Raw genomic sequence first — 13,015 nt, 5'->3', positions numbered from 1 at the left:
CGGCGGTTCTCGGCGCCTTCCGTCTGCTCCCACGGTCGTGCCTCTGGTGCGCACTGTTACCCGCCGGCATCGTCCGCGGTATCCCGAGCTCCGCAGCACCCTCTCGCACTCCGAAGCCGCCGTTTCCAAGCTAGGACCGCAGTTCTTCCACTTCTAAGCATTGCGTAGCCAGCCTCAGCTCGATTCCTTGGGACGTTTCTGTGACAATTTTTGCAGACCTTCCCTTACTGAAAGGCAGCTCCCATGTGCCTCGCCATCCTCTCTGCAAGCCTACCCTTTTCTTCAGATGCCGTGTATAAAGTCCCTGCAGCCCCCTAGCACTACTGATAGCCCATCTCATGTAGGACTATGTGCTCCCCACAAATGCAGAATAATTTATCACTTAACTGTGATATTCCTTCACTCTCATCCCCCATATCATCGCTTCTGTAATGTCATGTTTCCAGCACTCAGAAAGACCACAGGAATGTAGCTACTTACCTAGATACTGCTACAGCATGTCCTACAGCTCTTAAGGTCCAAAATTTCTATTCCTCCCCACCCCCCCCACCTTGCCACAGTACTGGATCATTTAGAGATTCTTCTCTAATCTTAAAGACATGCTTCATATCTCTGTGTCATTTTATCCACCATGTGCCAATTTAAGCAACTGAGAACAAAAAGATGTCCTTTATTCCTCTTCTAATTATTTCCTTTCTCTATATCTTCAATTCCCCTATAGCTTGTTACATCCTGCATCCTTTTAGAGATCTCTGGGAACAATAAGGTTCTTCTGCAAAGCCTCCATATTCCCCTTCCTCTGCAAATACTCCATAACTTTAGCAACATAATGAGCTTGTTAAATTTGCTAATAGAGCTATAAAATGAGACAGGAAGAAGTGCTATCTTATATCCTTTGACAAATACCACAGTAGTGTCCAGTCTGGTATGATCTTGATGGATTAAGAAAGAAAGTGGAAATAAGTATCAGACTTCCTAGCTAGTTTCTGTGCCCTTCATGCTAATGAAGAGCTGTCTTAGTAACACCTAAGTAACCTTCAAAGACCCCAGACTGTCTCAACACAAACGTTACAGTTGCTAAAATAAGTTTGCTGAAGTCCCCTAGTAGCCTATAACTTTCATATACCTCTTTTAACCCCCTGGCTTTCTATATAATGTGTCCACATTCTGGGAATATTGTGATTAAGGACTAATGTTGAAATTAGATGTGGTATTTAGCTAAAATGGCCTTTGTAGGACTATTTTGTATGGTAGCAAGCAATATGAATGCTCATTCAAGTAACTTCTTGGATTTATAATCTCTGGTGTTTACTTAGGACAATATTCTAAATAGTGTGCTTTTTAAATTAATGTATTTATTTGGTTTTAGTTAGTTACAAAACATAGTATAATTTTCCAGTTATTCCACTGTATGTTATTAGTGATGCTTCTGTCATAAAAAATGAAGTCACTTGTATTCAACAGCTACACAGTAAATTGTGCATAGGAGCTAAACCTGTATGCAGGTACATTTGTACAATTTTTCATGGGCTGTGTGCACCGAATTGTCAAGTGCCCTGCTAATACTGTAAAAATGTGCCTCCAATAAGATAAACTTGTAACACAGTTTAATTTTTTTAGGTATCTAAAGGAATTTAGGACAGAGCAGTGCCCCCTATTTTTGCAGCACAAGTGTACCCAGCACAGACCATTTACCTGTTTTCATTGGCATTTCCTAAATCAGCGTCGTCGTAGACCTATACGAAGGCGTGATGGGACTTTTAACTACAGTCCAGATGTTTATTGTACAAAATATGATGAGACTACAGGAATCTGCCCAGATGGAGATGAGTAAGTGATTTCTTTCAGTCCTAGGTGTTTGTAGTATTATCAGTGACATTAAAGAAAGATGCTAATTTCTCCTTAGTGAAAACAATGAATAGAATCATGCTGCAGTTTATTTGAAAACAGATTTCTGTAAGTGATTCGTCAGTTTTTGGCACATATACTTTTATATAAGCATGTATTCTTTAGGCTGTCATAGAATTGGAACTATGATTTTGCATTGTGACTATCTTTAAAGCGTAACATAATAAACTAGGTTTCTGATAGTATTGTTCCTGCACATTTGTGCTAGTATTGTTGCTTCACCTTTTTTTTTTTCAGTTGTGCCTCCTTTTTCTCCTGGCAATTTTGAAATTGACCAGTAGGTGCAAACCGTACTGTGTAGAGGTGGGATCAAAATTTTAAACTTACTTAAGTTTTGTGAAGATTGGTGGGTAGTAGAGGACAATGACAGTTTCGTGATGCTTCCAGTAAGAAAAAGCAAAGGAAGGAGTTCAGTGTTAGTGTTTGCATTTCCATGGATATGTGTCTTTTCTAGGTAAAGGCTAGCAGGGGTCTTCAGTGAACTTGTGGAGGGTTAGAAGCTTTGTAGAGATGAGAATGAGCAAATGGTACAATATGGCAGGTATGTATAGGTGAGCTGGGTATATTGTGGTCATATGTCAGAGGAGCTACCTTCATCTGCAGTGATGGAAGCAAAGACAACAAAAATTTGCAGGGAAACAGCCAGGAAATATGTAGTTATGTTGGTCACTTGTTTTAAAAATTGAAGATTAATTATTTTGATTGCTGTAGTGTATAGCAGCACTTGTCACGGATCAGGTGTCTTTTGTGTTATAGGCTGTAGTCACAGAAGAAAAAGGTGTTTTTTTCCCAGAGGCTTTACAAACCAAATGACAGAGAAAATAGAAGGTAAACAACAAAAATGCATTAGGCAGTGTGACAATATTGAGTACTGTGCCTAAGCAATATAAACAGCAAAAAATGTCTCTGAGAGGTGATTTAAAAGAGAACAGTTAATCACCTTTTCAGGTGTTTGTAAAGCGCTTCTGTCAATCCTGGGGCAGCATGGACAGTTCTTTGAAAATCAAAAATGAGGATAATGGATGCTCATTGCATGGATTGGCTGGGGACAAAAATTGACCTTTTCATTATTGAGTGATAGGTACTGATTCTAAAGGAGGAAAAATGAAGCAATGTTTTAAAAGGGTATTATCTGGGCAAGATTGAATTGTTAGAAGCAAATAAGAGGAGATATTTCAGTAACTGAGATGTGAGATGGAAACCTTTTTGCTGCAATTGGAAAGGTGGTCCCCTGCAGCTTACTCTGAAGATTACTCCCTGGTTAGGAGCCTAAATGACAAATGGTGATTATATTGTCTGTTGTAATGGAAGGGCAGAGGACTTACCAGAAATAAGACCAGTAGTGAGATTCAGACCTCTGTTTTAGCATGTCGTGCTTGCAGATTGAATTAAATGGATAGGTTTAGAAATTATCAGCAAAGAGGTGGTGGTTTTCAGGTTTGTGTTTTGCAGTGAAGTTGCCCACATGTAGAAGGATAAGTGCAGGGACCAAGGTTGGAGTCGTGTGAGATCCCTCACCAGAGGCATAAGAGAATGTTGAAGTTGGAAAACACAGTGCAGGAGGGATTGAGAGGAAAATGTGAACATAACTGAATTCCCATAAACAAAGGAGACCAATGTCTCAAGAGGAGAAAAATTGAGTAAAGCAGAGTAAGTTAAGAAAATTAAGACAGATGTAAGTAGAGACAATGGAGTCTGTTTTCTTTGACTCAGTTATAAGGTAAGATTATTGGAGACATTAAGAGAGAGAGAGAGAAGTTTCAGCTGAACTGTGGAGGCCTCATTTTAGATCTGATCCTGAGAACTGGTGGCTGGAAATGGCAGTCAACTATTGTAAGTTGGGAAAGGCAAGAGAAGTCAAAGTTAACTTTCCTAAAGATGGAAGACTCCAAAGCATGTCTGTAGTGGCAGGAACAAAAAATGGAGGAAAACACCAACATTTCTGAGGACATGCTTACAGTGTGGCAGCATTCCCATTTCAGAACACGGCAAAAGAGTATTTTTTTGACCCCGTTTTGTCTTCTGCCTAAAATTTAGCCTTTTATTTGGTGCATCTTGAAATTCTTATAGAAATAGGTTGTAAACAGTAGTGCCAGGACACCTTCTTTTTAAGCTATCTGTGACAATGTACTGGTACTTTTTTTGACTTTTATCTATGTCTGTGTTCTGCTCATCTGAATACACAGTTAGGTTAATGTAGCTTGTGAGTTCGTAGAGAACTAGCAAGAAAGGTAGAGTGAAGACACCCATTAATTGTTCTCGGGAACATACTTTCAAGAGAGTTAAAGTAGAAATTGTTGGCTTCACCCAGGATTGACAGTGATATTTCTTTCCAAAGTTCAACTTGGAATGAAAGGAAGCCCAAAATTTTAAAGCTGTTTAAGAAAGGGCTTTTGTAAGGGTAGCAAATTAAAACAATCTGTTCGAAGGAAGGACCTGTGAGAAAGACTAGATTATTTGCAGAGTTAGAGGCATATATTTTGAGCAGTGAATAGTGTTTCTGCCAATTTCACAAGTAAGGATAGACGTGATAATTTTTTTTATCTGATGTGTTTTTCAACCATTGTAGTCAACTGATGGTAGGTTCTAAAAGAGAAGATTATTTTGGATATGTTAGTGTCTGTAATGTAAGACTGCTCTAAGAGTGGATGAATGACAGAAGCCTACTACGGAAGAGCACTTCAAGTAATCATAGGATAAAAATATGTCAGTGCCTCAAGGTTGAACAGAAATAGAACTGTGTAGTTGTTATTGTACACTTAAGAACATCTGGCGTTACCCTTTAAACTGGAACTGTTTTATTCTTAAAGTATATCTTTGGAATGTTTATGATGTGAATTAGGAAGTGTGAAAAGTAAATATACATTTCAGTAATCAGTTACCCTTTTAACTTTTTGTGAACGTATGTTCTGGTTCATGGTATGTACATGTACTTACTTTGAATAATGTAATGACAATTTTACTTTGTGAGATCCGGTTGCAGAAAACAAAGCTGATTTCAGTAGTTAAATGTTGTGTGTAGGCTCCAATAGAACTTAAAAATACAGAGTGATGTTCTTTACTGATTCGTAATTACTAAGTTAGGATTCAGTACAGTTATTTTAAGCTGGGTGATGGCTGTAGAAATCTGGGCCATGAAATAGACTTGTTATTCTGCCTGGGAACAACTTCTGTTCCTAAGGAATAAGTGATATCTGAACAACCTTAGTACCAAACTATGGTAAATAAGAACAAGTTTATTAGTTTGCAGCCATGTAATCTGATGATAATTAAAATCAGCCATCTTACATCAAAATACTGGTCTTGTTTAAAGCTATGTATTACAACAGTTTATGCTTCATTAAAATATTTCATTAATAAAGTGAAGGTAAGATATAACATCCCTCTAGTTCATTAAGGGTTGAGCAGAACATCTGTTCAGTGCATATTTCAGTGCATTAGCTTAGTTTGATATTATGCATGAAGAAGTACTATCTACCATCTAAAAGCTGCTTTTATTAGGTTATTATTTTATTTAGGTTATTATTAGGTTTTATTAGGTTATTATTTTATTTAGGTTATTATTAGGTTTATTATTTTATTTTGCCTTTCTGACTACTGATCCTACGATGAGCTACAGCTGATCAAGATGTCTGTGGTTAATAGCAAATGTATTATTGCATGAATAGCACATTTTTTGTAAAACATAGACATGCAAAATTGATTCTGTTGTTTTTGCTCTTTGAGGTTTGTATGCTGCTTAGTCTCCCTGAGTCACCTTTAGAACTAGCCCTTATCTAGTTCTTTACAAGTCTTACACAAAATTCAGATAACAAACTGTCCCAGTCACACTGGATAGCCTCATTAAAGCAGTTTATTAGTTTCTGAAGGAGGACTTCACCTGTTATGGGACTTACCAGGCAGCTAGCAAAGTGTGCAGCAGGAAAGCTGTGTTTTCAATAAAATTCAGATTTCATTAGCTATTGATGGCACAAATGTTGAGTCTTAAGGCAAACAAACCTAGGTTTAATTTAGCAGAGGTAAGAGTCTTGTGATACAGCTTAATGTTTCTTTCTCAGCTTGTTTTTGGAATCCATGTTGGTTTTTTGTGGGAAGAATTGTGACCCGAGTATTTCTCCCTGTCTCACATTGTATACACAAGTTGTGCCTAGCTTGTCTCACAAGCTATGTCTATATTCCATTGAATTATCTTTTTTTTTTTAAACAGTAATTTAAAAATAATTGAAGGTTTTAACAGTTTTTGGGAGTACCTCCACTGATAAGGCAATTTTGCTAGGGAAAAACTGCAGGTATTTAAGCAAAAATGTTTGTCCTCTGATAAGGAACCATGGACTTAGCAACAAACAATGAGATGTAAACACCTGTACACTTCTTGCATGGAACATAAGACATTTAATTCTTGTTTCCAACAGAAATTAGAAAACTTAAGTAGATGAAAATGGAAGCGTGAACATTATGCATAAGAATATGACAGAGTATGCTCACCTTTGTGAGGTGTGCATGTATGAGTGAAAGATTGGAGTTTGAAATGAACAGTCTGCTGGAAAAATGGAAACATTTGACCCCTGCAAAGATTCTTCTAGGCAGTTAGCAATAACAAAAATGTATCCTCAGATTGCATTTCCTCTTGTTTAGAGTTCTGTACAGGACTAGTGCTGACAAAAGTATCTGATTGGTTCTTGTGGGTTTTCTCATTTTTCCATATCAGTATCAATTCTAGCAGAACAGGAGGGCTGTGCCAGTGCTATTCACATGTTACAAAGAATTTCTCACAGAGTTCAGCTGAAGCTCTATAATGGGTCCAACAAAGATTGCATCCTGTCTGTCTTTCCATGTAGAGCCAAGAAGTGTGAAAGAACTACTTTCACATCCTGAGTGTAGACTGTGCTCCATCTTACACTGACAAAATGAGATGTAGCACTGAATTTAGTATACTTAGTTTCCCACTAATTAATTCTGTTGGGATTTAAAAAGGTAGGTACAAATCACTAGCTGCAGCCCATTTATTTTGTTTAACAGAATGCTTGTTTTAAATTCCTACAAGGAAGCAACTTTATTCCCAGAAATCATAAACAGTATCACTTCCTGGAAGTCAGCAGAAGCTGCAGGTGTTTAGCACAGCAGGAAAAAATATATTGAAATATATAAATATGAGACTTGTAAATATTTGCAAACAATTGCATTTATTTAGTTTAGTTTCTTGATAACCTTTTTAGAATATAGTAAATAAAGCTTAAGCCAGCATAAATCCTTATGAGTGTTAAAGTTTGCGTAGTGTTTCACAGTTCTCCCTCCATTCAAAGGAAAATATTTCTGAGGCGCTTCTCATTTGTTGTTTGTATCACTTTATAACCTCTTTGGTGCAGTTTCTTTTTACTTTGGGATGGGAGAAAGTCGTTTTTGGAGATTAATATTTTTTCAAAACCAGCAGAGACCAAAATTAATTACAGTGAAACAGGAGAGAACAGACATCACTGTGTGTATATTATTGTGCTTTTTTAAAAATCTGTGTACTGTTGGTAGTTGGAATTATAATCCATACATGATGCTAGCCATTTTGAAGTATAGACTGTAACTCACATAGTTGTGTCTGAAAATGGTTAGTATATGTACAAAGATGTATTGCTGATGTAAAAATTGTTCTCTTTTAATAGAAGAATAATTTTAGATTTCCCCTCAGGTTGCTCAGTAAGTTCCATGTCTATAAAAAACAGACAGGAAAAAAAAAATCACTGTGCATCAAGTACCCCTTGATTTTAGATGACGATAACATTAAGAAAAAAAAAATTCTTCTACCTTGTAGTGTGGAAATTATTTGAGCTTGTATCAGTATGGAAGATGTATTTCCTTAGCTTAGATGATGTTGTTCCTTACAGCAGTGCTTACTAGATTTATTAATAATGTCTTTGTGAGCCAGCCTGCTATAAATTGTTATAGCTTCAGCAGAGACTAAGAAGTAGCTTAATGTTTTTCATTTTTAAGCTAATCTGTGATGGTGGTTTGTTTGGGACAATTGTTCTTTGAAGAATCCTGCAAAGTTACTTTTTACAAGTTAATAAGAGATATAGCATAATTCAGAATTAAATTATTAAAAACAAAACTCAAAGCAATGCTCTAACTTTCTTCTTTCTATTATGTAGTTGCCCTTACCTGCATCGAACAACAGGGGATACAGAAAGGAAGTATCATCTCAGATATTACAAGACTGGAACATGCATTCATGAAACAGATGCCCGGGGTCACTGTGTGAAGAATGGAATTCACTGTGCCTTTGCTCATGGTCCACATGACCTTAGACCACCAGTATATGATATAAGGTAGTCTTGTTTCAAATTCTTCAGCCTAATTAGCAGGAAATACCTCATGTCTTTTATCATCATGTACCAGAAAATGCAGTATTCTTTGCACGAAAAATGTACTTACTTCTGTAACTGTAAACATAAGAATACAATTCACAGTGCATCACAATAGCAGATAGAAGCACACTGGGAAATACAAATACTAAGGTTTTGTAACTTGCAATTTCAAGAGCCGTATATGTAATTCTTATGACTGATAAAGGACCGGGTACTCTGGCTTTTGTCATTTACGCCTTATAAATTTGCATGTGCTTTTTCCATTTGAAAATTTATGATTTGATTAAGGCATCTTTGAAGTTCTCAGCTTGTATATTTGACATTTTGCCTACTGATGTTGCGTTTTTTTCAATTATGTTGTGTTTTTTCATGTATAAGATATCAGTAATATTTTCTGCCTCTCTAATGTATAATAAGTTATTGTCAAAAGAAGGAGCTTTGTGGATCAGGGTAGTGGTAGGTATGAGTTTTAGCTGTGGCCAAAGCAGGGAGAGATTGTTGTTGGGAGGTATTATAAATGGGTGGAAGGGGAACTCTTGCTACAGCAGGTGGCCTGTATATACTCAGTAGGAAAGGATACCAATTCTTAGAGAGCTTTGAAGCCTTGGCGGGTCACAAGGATCTCTTACTGGATGCTGGAAGAACATTCTGGGGAAATACCACTATTTGCATACCCTACTCTTACACTCTTCCCAGGCATCTTCTATTGGCCACTGTTGGAGACAGGATTCCAGGTTAGATGAACCTTTGATCTGAGCTGGTATGGCTGCTATCTTACATTCTTACCTTTGCTATCTCCTATTCCCAACCATCTGTTGAGAGATGATAGCTCTCCCTTCATAATAATTTTACTAAAGTTAGTGCCTTTTCAGTAATTTTATAATTATTTAAATTCATATTTTGCCACAGAATTCACTGCTGCATTGCCTGGTCACATACTGTTTAATTATATATAGCTTTTCTTTCCGGAAGACTTTTGTCAATTAGTTAGCTGATGCTTCTTCTGCAAGACATCTATCAATTTTCTTTTTAACTTCCCTCATTTTGTAATCTTTTATATTGAATTAGAATGAGGAACCAATGTATAGCAAGACTGAAACCAAGCTCCATGCTCTAAATGTCTTTTAATATGTTACATGATTTTTTTTATTGGTGATTGGCTACATATAGAGCATCAGGAGGAGCTGAAGACATTTGTGGTAAGAGTCTATGTTTAATGGCTTGAACCTACAAGTAGTCTGCCTCAGACTTCTTTGGTGTTTGTGAAAAACAGTCATGTGCCATTGCTTCTCCTGATTTCAGAAGACATCCAGCGTTCATAAGGAAGTCCAAACAATTGATTCTTTTTTTTTATTCGGTGGTCTTTTTGCTCTACGATGGACACAGATATTGGGGGTTTCTTCAATTTAAGTGAAGAGTAGTGAAATAGCAGTATAATCAGTGATGCAGATGTTAACTTTATTCCCCTTAATAGCCTTGTTCTTCTACACATGCACTTTAAAGAAAAAGTACTGTCTAGGAACTATCTATTTTCCTTCTCATTGCCTTTTCTGAATCTGTAAAAGAAATATTTTCACTGTTTGAAAGCTTTTAGACTTGTCTTTGGGTCTGTCTTGTCTTCCTTTCCCTTCGAGATTTTCTTTCTTGGAGGATACTTGGGGTCTGGGAAGTTCTTGAAATGATATGTAAATGATATCGCAGCTAGTTATAAACCACCATACGTTTCAAGCTCCTCTTCAGAGATCCTGAGTTAGGACTATTTTGGTATAGGTGGTAAGCTCCTTGAATATTTGTGTCTAGAGGAAGCAGTGCCAATGGAAGGTAGAGGCTCTTGGTTCTCATAGAGTGTACTATAGATCCACCTCTGATATTTGATTCCTCACCTTGTTTCTCCATTGCTGCAAAGTCTGCATAATATAATCATGCTATAGTGTTTTTTTTTTAAACCTTTTGTATTGATTTGCCATTCTTGAATATCTGTACAGCTTAATTTTACGAAAATGGTGTAGTAAAATTATCTCAGATTTTTGGTAGGGGTTTCATACCACTGATACAATACGTTTTAGTTTGGTAGTTCTCCTTCTGATCTTTCAGCAAGCTTGTGGCTCCTTACTTGCAAAGCAGTTGTAAATTATTGTGGAAGAGATTCCATTTCCTCATAATGATTGTGGTTTGTTACTAGGTCTTCCGAATGTCTTGACAAACTTTTCTTGCAAAAACTTACAGTGAGCCCAGACTACTTTGGCTGCTTTTATATGATGTAGTATTCAATAGCTGTATTTTGTACCTTCCTTCAGTCATAACTTTTCCAGGGCAAAGAGTCTTATGGTCTTTAAGTCTCCCTCACAGAGGAGTTCTGTATTTCTGATCACCCTTATTGCCTTTTCTGTATCTTTTTTAGTTCTATGATATCCTATGCGGCAATGGAATATAAAAAATTAATAACATATTGTCTTGGTTTAGCCCACCTCTGGACTAAATGCAGGCATTTGCTTTATACCCTGAAAACCCACTCTCAGCTGAGAAATGGGAATTGAGGAAAAAAGGAAACTCGTGGGTTCAAATGGATTGAAATAGAAACACATTTAATAAAACAATAGAACTAATATTAATACTAAAGCAATATTAAGTACACAGTTATACTCAGCTGAGATAGTGGTCGCGAGCTGTGCGCTCCCAGCAGTGAACACTGGTTGGTGGACACTGCGAGTGGCAGAGCTCTGGCACACGGAGAGTAAGCCTCAGGAGCAGAGCGACAGGCGAGACCCTCCAGGGATGGCAGCCATTGAGGGAGAGAGTCATTCTCAGCAGACTCCCTAGGGAGCATGATGTTTATGGTGTGGAATGCTTCTGTTGGCCAGCTTGGGTCAGCTGTCTTGGCTGCCGCTTCTCCTAGCTTTAGCACATGGCTATCTCAAGACTGCTAGAGGCCTTAATCACGATGGAAAGCCACATACCATGGCTGGCCATGAACTGAAACAAAGTGTCTTATCAACTTTGTTCTCACAGTAACGGGTGCTGCAGTCTTAGAAATGCAGCTTTCCTGAACAGAAACCCGATTTTATGATTCTATCCCAGCAAAACCAGGACAGTGTTCAAAATGTCAGCACATCAGCATACAGAGGTACTGACGGGCATTGCTGGTACAAACATTGTCTGTATTCATAATGCCAGCATTCTTTCATGTGTTCTCTTTGATTTGTATGACATGGTATGATTGTTTCCTAGCTTCAGCACAAGTAATGGTTTGAAATACAGTAATTTTATTTTTTTTTTTACAATTTAGGCTTGTTAAGAGCTGGATTAAATGGCAGAATTTTGATAGACTTGGACAGGACCTGCGACAGATAGGGTTGCTATACAATTGTAGCTATATTATATATTGTAGCTATACAATTTAACTCAACTGACACTGAAAGCCAAAGACCACAGTACCAAGGTTTGGGGAAGCAAAAAGATCCCTCTGTTATTTGCCACAGACTTGAAGATCACCAGAATTAATTTTCTAAAGAATCTATGTGATTTTAAATAGGTTCTTAATATTGTTCTAATATGATAGTATGTCAGCCTCTTCTCCCAGCCTTGTGAGATCCAAAGAACATCAAGATGCTGACAGAGCAATAAACTGAGTCCGGGTCTTACTAACAGCTTATGTTATCGTTAGTGTCATGAACAAGTCAGTATTACTTCAGTTCTCACGCACCCCAGTCGGGTTTAGATAAAGACATTCTGATATGAGTATTAGAGGTGTCCCAATGAAGGAACTGTGTTGGAAAAAAGACATATTGGGTTGGGTTTTAATTCACCTGTGTAAGCTGCTCTATTACATACGTGTTATTTTCTTTTCCCCATTCCAGAGAACTTCAGGCACAGGAAACCATACAGAATGGGCAGCTAGGATGTAGTGAAGGCATTCCAGATCTACAACCAGGAATTTTAGCAAGCCAGGCAATGATTGAGAAGATCCTTAGTGAAGACCCAAGATGGCAGGGTAACGTTACCCTGTCTCCTTTCTCTGTTTCTTTATGGGTGTTTGATCCAATTTGTTGATCCTTCGTCTTCATCTGGGAGTTCAAAAGCCTTATTTAACAGAGTGAAGAGTTGGTTTATATAAGTAATACGGGTATTTGTGAACAAGTTGTCCTGTCTGTCACATTTATATTCAGATTGCATTTTGAAAATGTTTTGTTGTGAACATGTTTAATAGGTCTTTTTCAGTTTAGTTGATAAAAGTGTTGCTAAGCTGTGTCATTTGAATAAATGTTCTTAAAAGTCAGTAGGAGCTCTGTCTTGTGCTAGGTAGTAGTAATGATTAGAGTCTTCATTTTTTGAGTCATTAATAGCCTAATTAATGGACTGTTATTCTCTGCTGAGCTTGACTAACAGGAATGAAGTAGAATATTAAACAGAAAATTGGAGCAGAATATTAAAATAGAAGAATATCTTGAAAGCAATAGCCACAGTTTTCTTAAGGTTTTCAAATTTATTTCTCATCTTGGTTTAGACTTGCTTATTATGTAGCCAAAGACATTAGTATCAATCAGATATTGTTAGAGCTCTTGCCCAAATTTTAGTGTAGAAAAGACTGCCGGCTACAATTACTTCCAAGTTCAAGTGGGGCAGTAACTCAGGAAGAGGTCACATGGAGATGCTGTCTTTAAGGAATTAAGGGGAGATAATTTTATGATACTTGTCCCTTTATATTTTTTAAATCTAGTATGGCGTGAGTTCCAACCATTTAAGCACCAATA

General features: G+C 37.2%; 1 protein-coding gene across 1 annotated transcript in view; it reads left to right on the top strand.

Annotated features, from left to right (window-relative positions):
- Nucleotides 1-1,620: 1,620 nt before the first annotated feature.
- UNKL (unkempt family zinc finger-like) overlaps nt 1,621-13,015 on the top strand; it is a gene marked incomplete at its 5' end in the record, with an annotated part of 53,757 nt that continues 42,362 nt past the window's right edge. Inside the window, 3 exons of the mRNA XM_010292580.1 lie at nt 1,621-1,830; nt 8,049-8,225; nt 12,122-12,255. Of these exons, the coding sequence (XP_010290882.1) occupies nt 1,621-1,830; nt 8,049-8,225; nt 12,122-12,255 (521 nt within the window). The remainder of the gene's footprint in view (nt 1,831-8,048; nt 8,226-12,121; nt 12,256-13,015) is intronic.

The sequence above is a fragment of the Phaethon lepturus genome, unplaced genomic scaffold (assembly GCF_000687285.1).
Source record: "Phaethon lepturus isolate BGI_N335 unplaced genomic scaffold, ASM68728v1 scaffold9038, whole genome shotgun sequence".
NCBI lineage: Eukaryota > Metazoa > Chordata > Aves > Phaethontiformes > Phaethontidae > Phaethon > Phaethon lepturus.
The sequence above is the reverse complement of the archived record's forward strand: the minus strand, read 5'-3'. Positions and strand labels throughout refer to the sequence as shown.